This window comes from Miniopterus natalensis, chromosome 11 (assembly GCF_054644295.1).
Source record: "Miniopterus natalensis isolate mMinNat1 chromosome 11, mMinNat1.hap1, whole genome shotgun sequence".
NCBI lineage: Eukaryota > Metazoa > Chordata > Mammalia > Chiroptera > Miniopteridae > Miniopterus > Miniopterus natalensis.
In genome coordinates, this window is record NC_142091.1 from 38,336,903 (window position 1) to 38,357,968 (window position 21,066).

The following is a 21,066-nucleotide window of genomic DNA, read 5'->3' on the forward strand; positions in this document are numbered from 1 at the left end:
GGTAGTCAAGGGAACTGTGTTAAACCTTGAACACAGGATAAGGCTACTAAAGGCTGCAGTGTTATGATCAGGGGTTTAGAATGACATCTGGAGCCCAGGACAGGAATTAGATAGTCCAGCTCTGTGACGTTGGACAAGTCATTTTACTCCTCTGGGCCCATTTCCTCATCTATAAAACGAGGATAATTATTCACTGGGTAGTTTTGTGGTATAATTAAAACGATGTATGTCATGCATACATTGTAGGTGCCCAGTAAGTGTGATTTTGCTCCCTCCCTCTCCCTAGGAGCCCTCACCCAGTGCTCTGATCACTGTACCAAGTGGCCTTAGGCTGGTGAGGTCCAGGAGGAGAGATTCCAATTAGGAAGCAAACCAATACAGCCCTTCTCCCATGACAGGTGAAAACCCAAGTGCCAAAGGTGCCAAAGCAGCCTCTGATGTTCCCTCATCTACCTGAGATCACAGTGGAGCCTCCCTCAGAGGAGGTGGTGGAGTCACAGCAGTCTGAAGTGCTGCCATCTACTCTGAAGACAGTGAAGCCCATTGAGGGCCTGAAGGGCATTTCCACGTGCCGCCGGCCCTTCGTGCCACTTCCTCCCATCTGCTCTGACTCTACTGTGCATACTGAAGAGACCACCTCTCACCCGAGCGACACTGCTGGCCAAGTCAGCCCAGAGCACCTATCAGATGAGGACACCAAGAGCACAGAGTCCATCTTCTTGACGCAGGTGCCTGGATCCACCTGCCCCTGCCCATTTGTTCCCGGCTCCCACAGGTTCCTGCACAGCCCTTAGATGGCTGGACTGCTATAGGCAGCTGGAAGCAAGCACATGGTGGGTCTGGAAACCAGAAGGCAGCACCCTGGCAGGGCCTGCAAGTCCCTTCTAGGAGATCCATAGATCTATGGTTACTAGTAGGGACAGCTATAGGGACAAGTCATGGTACTGTGACAGAGACCACACCTGGGCTAGGGTGTGGTTCTGACCAGTTTTTAGGAAGGGTTGCTGCTGCCTCTGCCTATCTGCATGTCACCTCACTTCCGATGCTGCCTCTGAATCCTGGGAGTACAAATGGATGAGACATGGTCTTACCCTTGAGAAGTCCTTAGTCTTAATGGGGGAAATGAACAGGAACGATGCACACAGTCAGTGCTGAGAGTGAGAAACCGAGGAGCTGGAAGCCTAGAGGAAGAGGGGATGCCTCTGCCCCAGACCAGAAGGGCAGGCTTCCTGGAAGAGTTTCAAATGAGATGAGCTTTGCAGGCTGAGTAGGCATTAACATGGTGAGGACATAGGCAGCAAGGGCATTCCGGACAGAGCAACAGCATGAAGCAGGATACAGAGGAAGGAAATTAAAATGGTATGTACAGGAACCACGAATGGTTCAGTGGCGGTGCAACAGAAGGGTGACATGTAGGAAAAGGGAAATAAAAGGCTGGAGGAGTTGGCAGGGCCATTAAACTTTTTCTTGTACCATTGCCCTCCCTGATCTCCCCGTCTTCAGTCTTGCCCTTCCAATCTGCCAGATCTTTCCAAGACGTACATCCGTCCATCTTTAGATTCCACATATAAGGAAATCATATGGTGTTTGTCTTTCTCTAACTGACTTATTTCACACAGCATAATACCCTCTAGATTCATCAATGCTGTTGCAAATGGTAAGATTTCACTCTATTTTATGATCAAGTCGTATTGCATTACATATGTGCTACTTTTTTATCCTCTTGCCTATTGATGGGCACTTGCGCTGCTTCCGTATCTTGGCTATTGTAAATACTGCAATGAACTAAGGGGTGCATATATTCTTTCAAATTAGTGTTTTGGGTTTCTTCAGCTGTATACCCAGAAGTGGAGTGACTGAGCCATTTTTAATTTTTTGAGGAACCTCCATACTGTTTTCCATAGTGGTTGCACCAGTCTGCATTCCCACCAATAGTACACAAGGGTTCCCTTTTCTCCACATCCTTGCCAACATTTGTCATTTGTTGATTTATTGACAGTAGCCATTCTGACAGGTATGAGGTGATATCTGATTGTGGTTTCTGTTTGCATTTCTTTGATGATTAATCACATTGTGCATCTTTTCATGTCTATTGCCCATCTGTACATCTTCCTTGGAGAAGTGTCTGTTCAGGTCCTCTGCCCATTTTTTAATTGGATTGATTTTTGGTGTTGAGTTGTATGAGTTCTTTAGAAATTTGGGGTATTAACCCTTATCAGATGTATCATTGGCAAATAGGTTCTCCCAGTAAGTAGGCTGACTTTTGTTTTGTTGCAAACAAAACAAAAACTTTGCTGTGCAAAAACTTTTTAGTTTGATGTAGTCCCATTTGTTAATTTTGTTGTTTCTCTGGCCTCAAGGAGATATATCACAAAAAATATCACTAAGAGAGATGTCAGAGATTTTACTGTCTATATTTTCTTCTAGGAGTTTTATGGTTTTGAGTCTTACATTTAAGTCTAATCCATCTTGAGTTTATTCTTGTGTACGCATAAGAAGGTGGTTTCATTTAAATTTTTTTGTATGCATCAAATTTTCCCAGCACCATTTATCTATTATTCATTTATTTTTATTTTTAATCCTCACCTGAGAATACTTCCTCCACTGCTTTCCAGAGAGAGTAGGAGAGAGAGAGAAACATCAATGCGAGAGAGACACATCGATCAGTTGCCTCCCAAACATGCCCCAACTGGGGCCAGGGATCTAGCCTGCAACCGAGGCATGTGCCCTTGGCTGGAATCAAATCCAGGACCCTTCAGTCTGTGGGCCAACGCTCCAACCACTGAGTCAAACCAGGTAGAGCCCCAGTACCATTTACTGACTAGACCATTTTTACCACATTATATGTTCTTGCCTCTTTTGTGAAATATTAATTGATCATATAGTGTGGGTTTATTTCTGTTCCATTGATCTATATATGTTTTTATGCCAGTACCATGCTGTTTTGATTACTATGGCCTTGTAGTGTAGTTTGATATCAGGTAGCTTGATACCTACAACTTTGTTCCTTCTCAGTATTGCTGAGGCTATTCTGGTGTTTTTGTGGTTCCACATAAAGTTTTGGATTATTTGTTCTAGTTCTATGAAAAACGCCATTGGTATTTTGATAGGAATTGTGTTGAAATCTATAGATTGCTTTGGGTAGTGTGGGCATTTTAATGACGTTAATTCTTCCTGTCAATGAACACAGCATATGCTTTCATATATTTGTATTTTCTTCAATAATTTTCTTCAGTATCTTCATATTTTCCAAGTACAGGTCTTTTACCTCCTTGGTTAAATTTGTTCCTACGTATTTTTTTGAAACAATTATAAGTGGGATTTTCTTTTTCTTTTTTAAATATATCTTTATTGATTTCAGAGAGAGGGAGGGAGAGGGAGATAGAAACATTAGTGTTGAGAGAGTCATTGATCGGCTGCCTCCTGCACGCCCCCTACTGGGGATTGAGCCTGCAACCCAGGCATGTGCCCTGACTAGGAATCAAACCTTGATCTCCTGGATCCTACGTCGATGCTCAACCATTGAGCCACGCCAGCTGGGCTGGGATTGTTTTCTTAGTTTCCCTTTCTGATAGTTCATTATTGGTGTATAAAAATGCAACTGATTTATGAATATTAATTTTTACTCTGCTACTTTACTGAATTCATTTATCAGTTCCAGTAATTTTTTTGGTAAGTCCTTCACGTTCTCTATATACTGTAGCTTCTCATCTGCAAATAATGATAGTTTTACTTCTTCCTTTCCAAACTGGATGTCTTTCATTTCTTCTTCTTGCTGTGGCTAGGACTTCCAGACTATGTTGAATAAGAGTGGTGAAAGCAGATGTCTGTCTTGTTTCCAATCTTAAGGGAAACATTTTTAGTTTTTCCTGAGTAATGATGTTGGCTGTGGGTCTGTCATATATGGCCTTTATTATATTGAGGTATGTTTCCTCTGTTCCCTCTTTGCTAAGAATTTTTATCACAAATGGATGCTAGATTTTGTCAAATGCTTTTTCTGCATCTTGATATTATCATGTGATTTTTATCTTTCATTTTATTTATGTAGTGTATCACATTCATTGATTTGCAGATATTGTACCAGTCTTGCATCCCAGGAATAAATCCTACTTGATCATGGTGTATGACCTTTTAAACGTATTGCTGGCTTTGGTTTGTTAATATTTTGTTGATTTTTGCACTGTGTTTTCAGAGATATCGACATATAATTTTCTTTCTGTAGTGTCTTTATCTGGTTTTGGAATTAAGACAATGCTGGCCTTGTAAATTGAAATTAGGAGTTTTCCCTCCTCTTGAATTTTTTTGGAATAGTTTAAATAGGATAGGTGTTAGTTCTTCTTTCAATGTTTGGTAAAATTCACCTATGAAGCCAACTGGTCCAGGACTTTTGTTTGCTGGGAGTTTTTTGGTTTTTTAAAATTTATCTTTATTGTTGAAAGTATTACAGATGTCTTTCCCTCCTGCCCCAGTGACCCCCTCCCCCTACTCCTGCTCCCTCCCCAGGCCTTCACCGCTTGCTGGGAGTTTTTTGATGACTGCTTCAATTTCATTCATTGTAATTGGCCTGTTCAGATTTTCTGTTTCTTCCTGATTCAGTTTTTGGAAGATTATATGTTTCTAGGGATTTGTCCATTTCTTCCAGATTGCCCAATTTGTTGGCATATAGTTGTTTGTAATATTTTCTTATAATCCTTTGTATTTCTGTGGTGTCAGTTGTTACTTCTCCTCTTTTGTTTCTGATTTTTTTTCATTTGGGTCCTCTTTTTCTTGGTTAAAGGTTTGTCAATCTTATTTATCTTTTCAAAGAAATAGCTCTTGGTTTCAGTGAGACAAACTTTTGATTTCTTTCTTGATCTTATTGTTAATTATTCATTGTTTAGTAACATGTTATCTAGCCACCATGTGTTAATTTGTTTTTTGGTGGTTTTTTCATTGTAATTGATATTTTGTTTTATACTATTGTGATCAGAGAAGATGCTTGATATGATTTCAGTCTTCTTAAATTTACTGAGACTTGTTTTGTGTCCTAACCTGTGGTCTATCCTAGAAAATGATCCATGTGCACTTGAAAAGAATGTATATTCTGTTACTTTGGTGTGAAATGTTCTGAAAATAGAGTGGGAGAAAAGTAGGTTTACAGTTGTGAATACATAGGACAAAGTTTATTCTTGTATTATTTTCCCTATGAACAGCTGTAAACCTACTTTTGCCACACCCTGTATCAATTAAATCCATCTGGTCTAGTGTGTCAGTCAAGGCTGCTGTTTCCTTGTTGATATTTTTTGTCTGGAAGATCTATTTATTAGTGTCAATGGGGTGCTAAAATCCCCTACATGACTGTATTACTGTTGCTCTCTCCCTTTATGTTCATCAAGATTTGCTTTATACTTAGGTGCTTCTATGTTGGGTGCAAAAATGTTTGCAAGGGTTATATCCTCTTCTTGGGTTGATCCCTTTATCATTATGTAATGTCCTTCTTTGTTTCCTATTATAGCCTTTGTTTTATTTTATTTTTACTTTTTTTAATCCTCACCCGAGGATATTTTTTCCATTGCTTTTTAGAGAGACAGTGGAAGGAGAGAGAGAGAGAGAGAGAGAGAGACAGAGACAGACACATGGACTGGTTGCCTCCCACACTCATCCCGAGTAGCACTGGGGATCAAACCTGCAACCAAGATACATGTTCTTGGCAGGAATCAAACCCCGGACCCTTCAGTCAGCAGGCCTACGCTCTAACTACTGAGTCAAACCGGCCAAGACTATATAGCCTTTGTTTTAAAGTCTATTTTGTCTGATATAAGTATTGCTACCCAAGTTTTTTTTCATTTCCATGAAATTATATATATATATATATATATATATATATATATATATATATATATAATGTTTTAATTTACCTTTATTGTTGAAAGTATTACAGATGTCCCCATTTTCCCATTGATCCCCTCCACACTGCACCAGCCCCCAGGCCCTCACACTTTACTTTCAGTCTGTATCTTTTGTTCTGAGGTTGATCCCTTGTAAACAGCATATACACAGGTCTTGTTTTCTTATTGATTCAGCTACTCTATATCTTTTCATTGGAGCATTTAAGTCATTTACATTTAAAGTGATTATTGATATATATTTATTGCCATTTTATTTTTTATAAGTGTCTCTCTTTTTTTTTTTTTTTTCTTTCTTAAAGAAGACCCTTTGACAATTCTTGTAATACTGGTTTGGTGGTAATGAACTCTCCTTTAGCTTTTTCTTGTCTGGGCAGCTCTTTATTTCACCTTCAATTTTAAGTGATAGCCTTGCAGGGTAGTCTTGGTTGTAGGTCCTTGTTTACATCATTTTGAGTAGATCATGCCAATTTCTACTGGCCTAAAATGTTCCTGTTGAAAAATCAGGTGACAGTCTTATGGGAGCTCCCTTGTAGGTAACTAGCTATCTTTCTCTTGCTGCTTTTAAGTTTCTCTCTTTACCCTTTTGCATTTTAATTATGATGTGTCTTGGTACGGGACTCTTTGGGTTCATCTTGTTTGGGGCTCTGTGCTTCCCGGACATGTGTATCTTTTTCCTTTACCAGGTTAGGGAAATGTTCAGTCATTATTTCTTCACATAGGTTCTCGATTCCTTGTTCTCTTTCTTCTCCTTCGGGAACCCCTATGATACAGATGTTGTTATGGGACATATCATCCCAGAGGTCCCTTAGACTATCCTCACTTTTTAAAATTCTTTTTTTTTTTTGCTGCTCTGATTGGGTGTCTTCTGCTACCTTATCCATTCTTCTTTAAATGTTTGGTAGAATTCACTACCGAAGCCATCTGGTCCTTGGTTTTTCTTTGTGGGAAGTTTTAAAATTACTAATGCAATCTCGTTATAGGTTTATTCAGATTTTCTATTTCTTTTTAGTCAGCCATAAGCTTTAATAATAGGTATACCTACATTCCCTACACAAAATACAGGTTTCATGAAGTTGTTTCTTATAAAACGAATTGAGGTAGGCTTAAAATGTGATTCAGTGTTCACTCACTCCCTTAAAACTCCTTGCCGTCCATCACAGTGAGGATAAAAAATTATAGACAAAACACCCTCAGTTTGGCATTTAAAGGTCCTTCCTGATCTGGTCCCTGATTATTGCTCCAGCAGCCTCTTTATGGTACACTCCAACTATGAATATTAAGTTCCCCTAATGCACCTTGCTGTCTTACCTGTGCACCTTGCTATAATAGTATCATGCTATTCCTTCCTTGCAACAATCCTCCTTTCTCATCTCTTGTAGCCCACACCTCTCCCCACCCCTGCCTGGGAATGGCTCTCCTGGTTCTTCAAGACTTAGTTTGGGCTAAGGCATCACTTCCTCCAGGAAGCTTCTTGTCACCCCAGGCTGGGTTAGGGCTTCTTGTGGGCTCACCTGGAAACCCTGTGCTCCCCTCAGTTACAGCATTTATCAGGGTATATGGCCATTGTCCATTTTCATGTTTGTCTCCTATCGCTCAAGTCTTGGTTCTTGCCATTAACAGGGCCCAGCATGGGGACCCACACAGAGCTGATGATAAGAAGTGTTAGTGGAATGAATATGTTTTTATTCCTGGGCACAGGTGAGTGGGATGTCTTACTCCAACCTCGAGAGGGATGACTCAGAGGTGGAAAAAGACCAAAGACCAGCACCCAGAGAGGTGAAGAAGACTAAGAGGAAGCTTCAATCTGCCTCACTATCCAGCAAGTACCATGGCTATAAGGAGTTGCTGACAGCCAAGACTGATCCAGCCTTCATTGAGCCAAAGGGTATGTGAAGAGAATGCCAGGTCAAGTCAGTGCAAAGCCAAGGCCAGTGCAAGATCCTTTTCCAGACCAGTGTGCTATCTTCTATCTGAATGCCTGTCAAAGGGCCCCTGAGGGTGTCTTGATTTGGAGCCCTACATGTCAGGACCCCTGGCCTGGGCCTTAAATGGCTTTGGGGAGCCACAGCTATTCCAAGATTCCAGCCAGTCTGGACCCAGCTACAGTTGGAAAAGTCTCTCCAGGAAGGATTTGCTGAACAAACCACCAGACTGGCCAGATTCCCAGTTAAGCCCCAAATTAAACATCCAGAATCCTCCCTATGTGGTTTGAGGCAAGGGAAGCAGTGCCCTCTCTGAACCCCTTATTTCAGACTGATGTGTTAATAATATTGGCACTTTCAAAGGAAGTGGCACTTAGCTGTGCTCTCTTGGGTGTCAGTCCCTGCAGGGTAACCCCCTTGAGGTTAACAGAGTTACATTGGAGTCAGTCTTTTTCCCCACTCCAATGCTATTTTCCCATTGGGATCTTTGCTCATAGGGGACTGGCACTCACCAAATGAATGATGGGACTTCTGACACTGCAAAATACCAGGGAGAGATATGGGGCTTCTCATCCTTTTACCCAGGGCTGCTATTCTATGGGGAATAAAGAAATTGGGGAGGCATTTAGGAGGAGGGGGAAGTGCCTGGACTCCACCTTGCCTTCCTGCCCTAGGAATCCAGAAGAATGCAAAGGCCCTGCAGCACATGCTGAAGCACCCACTCCTATACTCCTCCTCCAGGCCCAAGCTGGACACTCTTCAGAAACCCTATGTTCCCAAGGAAAAACGGGTAAACCTGCATGTCACTGAGTATACAGATACCCCCCCCTCAAGGCCTCCACAAGGACAGAGGTAGCTGTCACTTCCAGGCCTTCTAAGGGTCATGCTTTCCCAGAGCCCCCAATTGCTTCCCTGCCTATGGCTGTGACTGTATGAGGAGGTGAGGCCTACGACTGGGATAATACCCTCCTCTCTTACCTTGTCAGGCCCAGAGGATCCCTGTCCCACCCCCACGAAAGACTCGAGCCCAGCTGCTGGATGACGTCCTCATTCGCATGCGGGACTCCTGGAACATTACAGAGGCTCCACTAGGTATGGCTCTGGCCCCCAGTTCTCAGCTGCCAGAACCCAAGATCTAGAAGTTTACTCATCTACTGGTATAAGGCAAAGGCTTGTTTCAGGCAGGAAGGGCCCTTAGGAACATCTGCCCCAGCCCTTCCCATGTGCAGATGGAAAAATTGAGGCCTGAGTGAGGCAGGGAGTTGCCTAAAATCACACAGCATGTTATAGACTAGAACTAAGGCTTGAGATAGAATCAGGAGGGGACATCACTGGCTTCCTAATGCCCCAAATGGAGAGGCTATTTTCAGTTAGTTTCCTGAACACCCTTCTCTCACCCTATCCCACTTTCTGGGAACTCTGGATCCAGCCCCCACTGCCTTCAGCTAGGCGAGACCCAGAGCAAGCCTGCTGCCCCTCCTGGCTTCTCCCCCTGCAGGAGCTGTCTTGCGCCAGAGGACAGAGCAGCGGCTGGTGAACCAGAAGCAGTACCTGGAGGCCAAGCGGCTGCTGAAGGAATTTCAGGCACGCTACCGGGAGCTGGTGCGTTGCTCCCTGCAGACGGTGTTTAGGGCCGCAGTGCCACCCTCAGCCCAGCCGGCCCTGAGCGAGGGCCAGCCTAAATTCGGCCGCTTCCTCCAGTTCGTGGATGAGTTCTGCCCAGAACCCACAGCCAGTGACTCAAAAGGCTAGAGCTGCATACAGGGCCATGTGCGCCACCGGGCCTGCACCCCACGCCCTCCCTGAGGGCTCCACACCCTCCATGGAGCTGGAGCCTTAGGACTGGCTCTGGGGGGCTTCAGCCTCAGAGCTCAGCTCAGCCTTTCCGGCTGGCTGCAGAGTGGGGAGCTCATCAGGACCTCCCGTCCCAGGCCCGGCAGGATCCGGCGCCTGGCCCAGCAGCAAATAAAGAGTGGGTGCACAGAACAGGGTAGACCACGTTCTTTCTTGGAGCCTGTGCCGGGCTGTCACACTGGGAAAAAATCCTGGCTTGATGCATATCCCTAGAGTCCAGTGGGAAACCTGCCTGAGTCACATGCATCCAACAGAGCTGCGTTGACCACTAGGATAGAAAATGGAGTTGATAGCATAGTCAAGTAGCACAGAATCTAAGGCTCAGAGAAGTTAACTCACCCACAGCCAATAAAGTGTGTGCTTGGGGGGCGTGAGGTGGGGGCAAAATTGAGGCCAAAAAGCACCAGAAATGGTGCCTTTTCTGTTGGGCAGTTTTTTCTACTGTGAAGGCAAATGTGGGGAAGGAAGGGAGGATTGGGAATTCCCTTATCAGATAGCCATGGCCACAAAATTGGGACAAGCTGAGGAGAGGTCTTACATGGAGTTTCCCAAGGTATTCTAATCCAGGACACAAACTGAAATCCCATATGTAAGCATGATGGGCTGCAGCTCTAAAACAGACCCTGGGCTCATGTAAGTAAACTAGTTCTGGCCAAGGCAGCCTATGGGGTTGTCCCATTCTTGTGAGTGCCCAGTAGCCAGCACCTGCTACAGAGGAGGATCTGGAGAAAGCCACTGGGGCTGAATTCCAGCGATGTGCATTTGGGGATAGATGCTGGGTATGATAGTCACCTGGACCCTTATTCATAATGCTACTCTCCTGGAGGTGCCTACAATTCAGACCTGGAGAGCAGGCCTGCAGTTCCCAGGGTCCAGGAAGCAGTGGCATGAGAATTAAGGATCCTCGGTAAGACACCAACTTCCACAACCTAAGTTGTCATTATGGTGATTATAGAAATATAGTCTTATAGCCACAGCTCTGACAGGAGCACAGAGTATATGCTGTATTTCAAATGTGAGATTCTATTAGCACACAGAATATTTGCATCCTGTCATACTTAACCCATCTTATACATGTGGCCAGTTAAATATTTGCCATACCAGACACATTCTCATTCATAGTCATATACACGTGTCAAGTTACAAAGTCAGTCATATCTAATTCACACAGGCAATACAGCGAATACAGTGTCACCCACAGCAGCAGTCCTGTGTGGGAACATGTGCTGACTCACCACCTTGGATCTTCTGGGGCCCCAAACCACCCTTCCCCTAATGTCAGGAGGGAGAATCACCCCATCATTCACACTAAACCTTGCTAGGTTCCAGTTCTGGGGAATTGGACTGCTCCCTTCAGCTGGAAGCATTATCAAACCATAGGCTCTCAGGCCTGAAAGGTGCCTGGGAACATCCTATCCCAACCTCAAGGCAGGAAGCTTTTTGTAAACACAACAGATCATTTAGCTCCTGCTTACACATGTAGTGACAGGTAGCTCATTCCCTCCAAAGGCTTTCCCCTTAGTGGGGAAAGCTATAGGACATTTCTAGCCATTGGGCTAAGCTGTCTGCATAAGTCCCTCAGTTGTCTATCTATGCTTTTTGGCCAAGAGTATATGTGTTATTTCTACCCAGCTAGGTCAACCTTTCACCAATGTAAAAACATCCTAAAAAGGCTACACTTATCCAGACCAAACACTCTTAACATTCTCATTTATTCCACATAGATTGCTTCTCACAGACAGCTTGCTAAGTTTGTGGTTTTCCCCCTACTCATGATACCTAGATGCAATAGTACTCCAGCTGTGTACAAACCTGGCACACAGCAGTACTGCCTGCTCCCTTCTCTGGATAGTATATTTTTATGCAGACATTTACCTTTTGCTCACTCTTAAAACCAATGGCATTGCCACTTTGGCTTTTATTAAGTCTTTATCAGCAGACTACTATTATTAGAACTGCTTCCCTTTTTTATACTTGAAATTGACTTTTGATATCTGATGCAGGATTTTTTACATTTCTTTATCTTCGTCTCAGCCTGGAGTTCCAGGCTGCCAGAATCATTCTGCATTCCTGATTATGAGCTTTGCCATCTTGGAGGCTGTTTACAGAGTGAGTGTAGAGGGCTGGCCCCTTCTCCCTCACATGTAGCCAGATCATGCCAATGTAGAACTCCCAGGAGGGAAACCACTAGGAGGCTATGCAGTGACTACTTCTCTAGGAAGAGACCTAGTAAGAACACATGGGAGCTAATGTTTCTTATTCATCCTTTCAGCCTCAGCTCAAGTATGTCCTTGAACTTTCCTTTCAAGCTGAACTGGGCTTTCCCTTTTTTTGACCTAGTATGACCTCATTGGGCATCACATTGCACTGTGCCAAATGATACCTCTGGTGCTCAGCTCAGGGCCTGCATCCAGGAAATATTCAATAAGATTTAATTTGTGGGTGAAATGAGAAAGCTCAGGCAGGCTATCTTAATGGGATTTTACACAGCTATGGCTAAGACACTCGAAGGCAGAGCTGGGCATGGTCCTACAGGCGCTGCCTTGGACTTCCCTTAAAAAACCACCATGTTCAGAGAAAACAGCACTTCAACCTGCCTGCTATTTTAAGTCCGTGTATCAGACTACTAACCCCACTCCCATGTGGTGAATTGCACCTCCTGAAGCCATACGATCGTTTCCCACTTGTGTTCGACCCTTTCCTGTCTCAGGAGTAATCCAGACTTAGTCACATTATCAGGGTTCAATTGTTATCCCCATTTGCTGTCTCCTAGGGCAGCTCATTTAACCTTACCCATAGCAGCAATGGAGTTTTCCATCTCTGTGTGTCCTTCTGGTGTTAAAATCACTTTTTTAGGGAGGGTTCTTCACTAAGCAAATTTCAGTCCCGTGGTTCCCCGTTTTGTGCTTTTGCAGAGACATCACCTAGTCCTCAGCCCAGTGAAAAAGCCTCAAACTAGATTTGTCAAGTGAGCCGGCATTCAAGACTCAGAAGGCCTTTGGGGTGGTGACCACCCTCCCTGCTGTCAGCAGTCACACTCTGATCTACCATTAGATGCTTTACCCTCCTGGGCTGGCTCTCACCCACAGCCCCCTTCTCCATAAGCAGATGGGAAACTGGCTGCCACTCTCTTCTGAGCCTTCTCCAATCATCTATTAAGAGCAAAACCAAAGAAATAGTTTTTCCCACCAATTCTTCAAAATTAGGCCCATCTGTTTTCCAAATTACTTATCCAAGGTGCCAGTGAGCACCCTGGAGAGTCGACTGTGGCCACGAGGAAGGGAGAACTGATTTAGATGCAGACTGTGCCTCACAATACTTGCCACCTCAGGATACTTCCCACCCCTGCAGTGGGTGCAGAGGGAAAACTGATCTCGCTAGCCCTGTGAGGCCCAGTCCAGGAGGAAAGCAAACCTAGAAAGCAACTGGAAGTATACTGTTAGTCAAGGCCAGTGAAGGAGGGTGGCCCCGCTCTGAGGTTCTGAGCCAGGGCAGCAGAAAAACAATCAGTGGCTTTGGAGTCAGAGGACCCAGCTTCCAGGCTATGTCAGGGTATTTCCCATCAGTGAGGGCCACCTCTTTCACAGCACTGGGCTATAAGGTAATTAATGAGTGTTGTATGTAGACAGCATTTTCTGTTACTTTAGGAGCCAAGGGACAATCAAGTTCTAGTCTCCTATCTCTAATAGCTGCATTGTTTTTTGCAAATCATTTTAATAACCTTCTTTGGAAGAGGTTGGGCCAGACGATTTCAAAGGTCCCTCAAGTACTGGTTTACCATGTATGGCACTGACTCTTATACCAGTCCTTCAAATTGGTTTTACAAGTTAAGTGAAACAGGGATACATTTGTTCTCTGTTGGATAAGAAACTGACACCAAGGGGATTTTGATGAGTTCCTGAGCAGTGGTTCCAAAACAGGGTATTTTTAAAACTCAGATGTTCTGGCCCTGGCCAGGTGGTTCAGTTAGCTGGAGTGTCATCCCGTACACCAAAAGGTTGTGGGTTTGACTACCGGTCAGGGCACACACCTAGGTTGCAGGTTTGATCCCTGGTCAGGGCCCACATGGGAGGCAGCTGATCAATGTTTCTCTCTCACACTGATGTGTGTATGTCTCTCTCTCCCCTCTTCTCTCTCTAAAAGCAGTGAACATGTCCTCAGGTAAGGATTAAAAATAAACCAGATGTTTTGAGTACAGGCCTAATGTGCAGGGAAAATGTCATCCTATACATTTGTTCTTTATTTGGATTCTTTCTTGGTACATTCATTAGAAGAATGGTTATGAGAATAACAGTTATAAACTGGAAATAACTTAGAACTCAGAAGACTTAGTTGTGCACTACGGAAACCCCATCCCACCTAACTTCTCCCATCACTCTGAATGCCAAAGCAGGACATTCCAATGTGGGGCATCTCCCAGAACAAAGGTAGCATCAAAAATTAAACACACACAGCCTAAGTTTAGCCCAGATTTGCCTGAGATTGCTCTCCAGATTTTCAACTAAAAATAGAACATTTACTTTCATAAGTTTGCTTCACTATATTCTCAACTTAGGCCTCTCCTCAAGCAGGTAAACAGCCACTGAAGAATGCACTTTGGTACTGTTTAAATAAACAACACATCATCCCATTTGATTCCATGCCATTTCCTTGTTGGCAGAAGCATCCTCGACAGGGCATGACCTGTTCTAAGTCCTCTGTCTTTGTCAAAATGTTCTTTATGAGTGTGAGAGGAGATGGCCAGCGGTGGCAGTCCACAAGGATCCAGACCCCTTCACCACTTCTAATGCACACAGCAGGTTGAGTAAAACCAATATACAACCCATTTTCTATTTCTAGGTGGGAGGGAGAAAGGCCCTTAAGGACAATTCTGTTTGTGTAAAAGAAGTGAGAGTAAAGAGCACATCAAGCACACACACTCAAAATTTGGCATTTATGATAACCATTTCTTTTCCTTGCACAGTTAACTGTTCTCTCCTCTGCTGGAGGCCAAGGGTTGACCCCACTGAGGCAGAACCCCTGCTCCCATTTGTGGCACAGCTTGGACGGTGGGCTGGAGAATGTGACTGCTGCCTTCAGGAGCCAGGAGGGCCCAAAAGCTACTTGAGCTATAACAGACTGATCTTTGAGGAGTCACTGCCTGTTTTTACCCCTTACTGAAGTAGAGGAAAGGAAGATGAGCACACTTGGCCTTACCTTGGCTTTGTCCAACTAGTTCTTAAGAAACCAGAAAAAGTAGCGAGGGAACCTGCTCCAAGTTTGAGGCTGTCTCCCACACTGACTGACAAGACATTAAGAAAGCATTTACTCACGAAGCAGTGTGTAAATATTTTTCTTAGGAAGAAAAAAATACTGATAATACATGGAACAATGTGCACATACAGTCTTGGCACTTTTCCTTCATCCAGTTTAACCAGTCTCTAAACTGGTGACCTCTATATATCTAGAAGTATCTTTTTCTGTAGAACAATCCTATTCAGAAAGTTACAGTGGATAATAACCATGTGTAAGGGTACATTTCTGGATCCTCTCTGGAGGAAAATCTATTCAGCAGCCTATTTCCCTAGAATCCCACTGCCCCTCAACCTCCCAAAAAGCAGACCTGCTTTCTCATTAAGTCCCAAGATTTATAAACAGCTACATTCACTTCAAAAGATCACTCTCTGGGTTGAAGGAAAAAGCTGGCTGAAAAAGATTTAAAACCCTAAGTTCTTGATTTTCAAAGAAAAATGAAGGGCTGGCTGGGTTTTAACCCTTGGTAGATAAAATGACTGTCCCAATAAAAATATATCACTTCCCAAGATTCCATATTCACATTACACTATGGGGGTTTTCCTACCTGAGTGGATATTCAGGGGGATTTTAATTCTACCTGAAAAATTCAGGAAGAAAAGCTATTAAAACAAATAGCCTCCTAAATCATTTGGTTGTCCCCCTCATTACCAAATTGTGTGTGTGTGTGTGTGTAACATAAAGTACTATTTATTCAGACCCTAGAAAACTATAATATAAAATAGGACACAGGGCACTGAACATCAAGTTGCTGATTTCTTAAAAAAGAAGAGGACGGTAAGGAGGCAAGTTTGCCTTGGATGATTTCCATGCCTGCCTATTCCAGCTACATAGTATTTTATGTTTATGACCCAGCCTTCAATTTTTCTTTCCTTCCTCTCCTGCTAGCCTTCCATCTCAATGAAAAGCCAGGCAGGAAAAAGGAAAGAAATCCCATGTTGCTGCCAGCCGCAGCTGGGAGGTCTGACTGGGGAAGAGGTTAGGAGGTTACTAAGTTGAGACGTGGCCTCTGAGCACATCCGTGGCCCACAGCCTGCCTCATTTCATGGGGCTTATGCTGAAAGCAGCTTCTGAAGAGATCGCATTGTCCTATAGCCACTGGAGGATAAGATTCATCCTCTTCTGGTAAAGTTGCTTAGGAAATGGAAAGCAGTGCTGCAACCACATGCACAAATACTGATGGGAGTATCTCAAATGTTCAAGGCAGCCTGCTTGGTGCTGGGAAGTATCTTGAATGGGACCATCCAAGATGCTCACTGTGAAAGAAATGGACTTTCATAAGACCATTAACAAATTCTCCAGCCACATATACATTCAAATATATTCCATTAGACACTGAGCTCCACAAGAGCAGAGACTGTACTTTCCATCTTTGTATCTCCACACAAAGTTGGCACAAGTTCCAAGTTCAGGAAATGTCTGTCAAATGGAACAAAAAGGACGAACAGCACAGCCTTCGGTCATTAGCTTCACCAGTCAAGCACAGTGGCAGCTTCCCATCCTAGTCAGTTTGTCAATTTGTAATCATACAGCAATTAATTAAGCAGCTTTAATCTCTCAAGGGCATTTTACGGAAAATGAACAAAAAACACAGTCATCACTAGCACTCCCTCCAGGCAAAAACTTTAAATTTAAAAAATAAATGAAGCCACTTACAAAGGTTTTTCCTGGGAAACCTCAGCCAAGAAGAATTAACCTTTTAAAAAGCACAATTATATGAAAGGGGCCAAGGGCTGGATACATACTCCCCTGATTTGATACCAACCCCACAGGCCCAGATGACTTCTTCCAACAGATACAATCATTAGAGTCATGAACATGTTCCCGAAGTGTCCTTTCCACTCTACAGAAAAGAAATGAGAGCCCCCTCCTCAGGGAACCACATTTCTTAGATTTCCCATCAGAATGACCTCCATCCTCCAACCTCTCATCATTTCCCCTTTAATGAGAGAAAACAAAGAATGCATATACACAAGGAACAAAGGTAGTAGGACATGGGAAATTTGTGCGGTGAATTGGAGTCCAATGATTTGTGAGAAATACATTTGCTTTATGAAACAGTGTGTGTCTCATTCTAGCTGAGAAATCCTCCCCATCATTCTGCTTTCCTACCTGGTCTTTTTCTCCAAAGAATTCATATCAACAACTTCATCTGTGACCAACTTCACAATGAACAGGAGAGGGAAAGTTTTCAGAAAGGAAAAGTGTTCAGGTTTAAGTTATTAAGTATGGGAAGCATCTTAAAATACAGATAATACCTTAGTGGTTTTTGCCTCCTCCAAAGCCAAGCAGATTAAAAATTAAGCCTTATCCCTCCTTAACCTAAACAGCTTTGCCTATACTTGAAGGACTACTGCTCAGATGGAAGTATGGTAAACAACTGTCAATACCATTGTAGGAACCACAGCAGGGCCAAGGAGGAAAGTCAGTAAGCTGGATCCACAATTCAGAATATTCTTTTAACAGGCAGCTTTTCACTCTGCACCTGAAGCTAAAACTTGTTGCTACTACTATGCAATTTCTTAAAATGAAAGTATTACTCTGGGGAATATTTAAAATATATATCTTTTTCTATTAAAAATATTTATCTTTTTTCCAAAAACAAAAGTCAGTTCCAACTGAAAAGTATTTTTTGAATTATTGGGGATATAGAAAAAGGGGGCAAGTGGAAAAATAAGTGTCTTTGCTACTATCAATGAGACTAGCCTCCTGATAATAAGATTGAAAAGGAACTATCTGAAACAGCAGGAACTGATGTTTTATCTAAGGGCATTTAGTAAGTCACCCTTTCTATCTTCTGCAGACCAGTACCAGCTCTATCCTGGGCACCAACGTGCCCTCCAGCAGCCTTTGAAGGGCATATGTTGCTGGTAGGACCTAGAACTGAAGTGGTGTGAATATAAAGTAATGAGACTGATGTGTTTTTTAAACACACATCTGCACGTGTGCACACACAGACAGAGAACACAGAATACATACATTCAGGTGAGTGACACTCCCCACCAAAGTAGTCACCAGGGAGGTTCCACATATCTCAATGATCACCAAAATTCTTACGACATCTCTGGAACTTCCCTCTGGGAACTGTTCACGAGCTACACATGAAAACGGCTCTGACAACTTTACAGGGGCACCTCATTTATGACTCCAAACCCTCTTGTAAATCCTCCTCTTCCAGAGGCTTCAATAGCTTCTGACTAGTTTCAAACTTAAAACTCTCTCTCCTATAACCCCAAAAGATTACAGATTTGCTCACAGAAGGGAGGCAAATCTCCCGAGAAGCAAAATCAGTGATAGAGTAAATCCCTAGTGGCCTCGATCAGTGAATCGTCGTTTCAGATCTTAGCTTCTGCCTGAATAAGAGGGAGAAGTTGGAAGAGATGACCCATAAGGTTCCTTCCAGTTCTAACATTTTAGGAGTCCATGTTTCCAGATGTTTCTAGACTTTGAGGACAGTTCCAGAAATGTTTTCACCAATGACAACATCATTGGAAAAACTATGCAGTATCTTGCTGAGGGCACTCAAGGAGGACAACATACATTGGGACATACAAGCTCTGAAAGGTTTGTTAAATGCCAGTCACATGACTTTATAGTAACAGCTCATACATGCACAGGGAATGCCAACCCATCTGAGATTCCCTAAAATCACATCTTAATCCCTATTCTCAATGAGCCCAGATGGGCAGAAGCACCAAGCACCACCAGGGATGCAAAAGACACATGGTGTCAGCTGATAAGGAAAATAAACCCCAAAGGTCCATGGGACTGAATTTATCAGCTGCATCCAGCTAGATACCTTGTTTCCATAGTATGGAGTTTCAGCATTGTTCTTGCCTGACTTCTGGGCAAAGTTTTTGGACTTCAGATCAACATTGCAGATAACCCTTGGCCATGTGGAGAGTAATAATGATGTCCAATTGTCCTTTATCTCACAAGTGGAACCCTGGAAAAAAGAAGGCTATAAACTGTGGGGTGGGGCTAACTGCACAGTATATGTTCATAGTTCCAGTCAATCTCAATTATCTGCGTATGGATTTTTGCACAATGCGTACTCAGTGCCTACCCAGCTTTCCCTAGGCTCCCGTGGCATACCTTGGGTTGTAGTCCATTATAACAACCTGTTAGTGTGGAAAATCCATGGGATTTGTTGTCAGGAGACCCAGTGGTCCAGCCTGGGCTATGCGGCTGCAGTTTCACCATCTAAAAATGGGGTTAATCCCACTTACATGTTAGGTCTCCTAGTAAGACCAAGTTAAACAATGACTGAAATGGTCTGTCCACTACATAGCATTAATCAATGTTACTTTTTAACAGGGAATGTTAATTAGCTCTTCTAGAAGCATAAACTCAACTGATTTCATTAGGAATATTTACTTGTGGCAAGGGTCAGGAAAAGGGCTAATATAATCTTTTTGGATCTACCAAAGAACTATATTGTTCCACTTCCTTGAAAAAGATGTAACCTATTTTTATCTGCAAGGTCAATTTAAAAATACACCCTGTAAAAAGAAGTCAGATCTATCGGTTTGAGAAGGTATCCCCTCTTTGTCTACCTTTTCTAACTCTGGCTATTGTGCTCCTGAATCTCATTCCAAGTGGATGCTGCCAGATTTGGCCCAGAAGCCCTCGGGCATGGGTCACTTAGGGGGTGGGGAGTGCTTCTGGCCTGGGTCACATGGAGGCAGAAACACAGTTCCCTTGGATATAGACTACAAAGGCCCTGGAACCTCTCAGAACCACATCAAGGTGTTTTGCGATAAAGAAAAACCCAAAGTGAGAACACTCCGTTCTTCAGGATAAATGACCAAGCCCAAAACAAAGACCTCTTAAAAATAGGTAACACTGTTCACGAGGTGCTACTTGGCCCCGGCCATGTTGCTGGACCGTAACAGATACTGATCCACACTTCCTTTTCGCCGACTCACAGTCCGCCTCTCATTGTCAAACATGCGCTGCAATTGCAGTGCCAGCTGCCGGTCTTCTTCCTCTTGCTGCAATTTCTGCTCCATCTCTCGCAGGACTGGGTCTGTTGGGGCCAGACCCACCTCACCACTGCTTTGTCGCAGTTTCTTAAGGGACCCATTTTGTTCCAAGTGCTTGGTCTTACAGTGTCTTTTCCGGCCCCGACGCAAGGAAGGAAGTGGCTCCTCACCTAGGTTGTTTGCCAGAACACCATTAGGCAGATCAAAATGATTCACTGTCTTCAGCTGTTTCTTTGTTTTGAGAACCCCACCCGAAACACTGTTTTTGGGCAGCGCTGAATTAACTGCCGAGATTTTCATGGCCGTGCTTATGCAAGCTTTGTCTAACTTGGCATCTGGGGTTGACCCTGACTCTTCAAACTGCTCTCTCGCCAAAGAAGTCCCACTAGCTCCCACTCTGAATTCTGAAGAACAGCAGGTTTCCAATGGGATCTCAGTGCTCCTTTTACTGTCACTGCCTTGTTCTGCTTTTGTTTGGCTAACAGAGGGGAAATAATCCAGGTCAGAGGGGGTGGGTCCAACACACTCAGAGAGCACATGCCCACTGCACAGTTTTGCATTTAAAGCCAGAACTGGCTTCTCCTTGCTAGAATGGATAACTTCAGAGACGAGCAAGTCTTCCCCTGTTTCTGGAGCCAAGGAGGTGAGGGTGGCTTTTGAAAGGGTTTTTTTGATCTGCCGCTCCTGAAAGATCTGTTCCCACTTCTTGAGGATCCGTGGACTGGCCTCATAAGAAGTCTGCTTCTGTAGGCTTCTGCTTAGGTTGCGGGGTGTTGATTTGATGATGAGGGGACTTAGCACACGGCCATCAGGGAGTCTTTTGGGAGGAGTACATGGCGAGCAGACAATGGGCTTGAAGTGGTTGAGCTCTTCCGAGATGCTGTCGTTGCTCTCAGGGCTGATGGAGCGCTCGGGCTTATGCAGGGAAGCCAAGGATGAGAGGGAGCTGAAGGGCAGACGCTTTTCAATGGTCAAGTCAGGGGCAGAGAGGCAGCGGTTGTTCTGAGTGGACAAGAGGACACCAATAATGGGGTTGGAGGATGGGGTTATAGTTGTGACCTAAAAGAGATAAAAAAGATTATACATACATACGTACGTACATACATACATACATTTTTTTCCCCT

At 43.7% G+C, this 21,066-nt stretch overlaps 2 protein-coding genes across 9 annotated transcripts in view; one reads left to right on the plus strand and one right to left on the minus strand.

Moving 5' to 3' along the window:
* Positions 1-9,562, plus strand: part of XRRA1 (X-ray radiation resistance associated 1) — a 43,804-nt gene extending 34,242 nt beyond the window's left edge. For 7 of the 8 annotated variants that reach the window (XM_087821662.1, XM_087821659.1, XM_087821661.1 and 4 more), the window contains 5 exons: positions 399-728; positions 7,587-7,773; positions 8,485-8,600; positions 8,797-8,902; positions 9,309-9,562. In XM_087821662.1, coding sequence (XP_087677788.1) covers positions 399-728; positions 7,587-7,773; positions 8,485-8,600; positions 8,797-8,902; positions 9,309-9,562 — 993 coding nt within the window. The remainder of the gene's footprint in view (positions 1-398; positions 729-7,586; positions 7,774-8,484; positions 8,601-8,796; positions 8,903-9,308) is intronic. The other variant, XM_087821658.1, reaches the window with a different exon arrangement.
* Positions 9,563-13,888: 4,326 nt separating this feature from the next.
* The window catches only part of RNF169 (ring finger protein 169), a 60,506-nt gene continuing 53,328 nt past the window's right edge, over positions 13,889-21,066 (minus strand). The window contains exon 6 of the mRNA XM_087821657.1: positions 13,889-21,000. Within this exon, the coding sequence (XP_087677783.1) occupies positions 19,816-21,000 (1,185 nt within the window). The 3' untranslated portion in view covers positions 13,889-19,815. The remainder of the gene's footprint in view (positions 21,001-21,066) is intronic.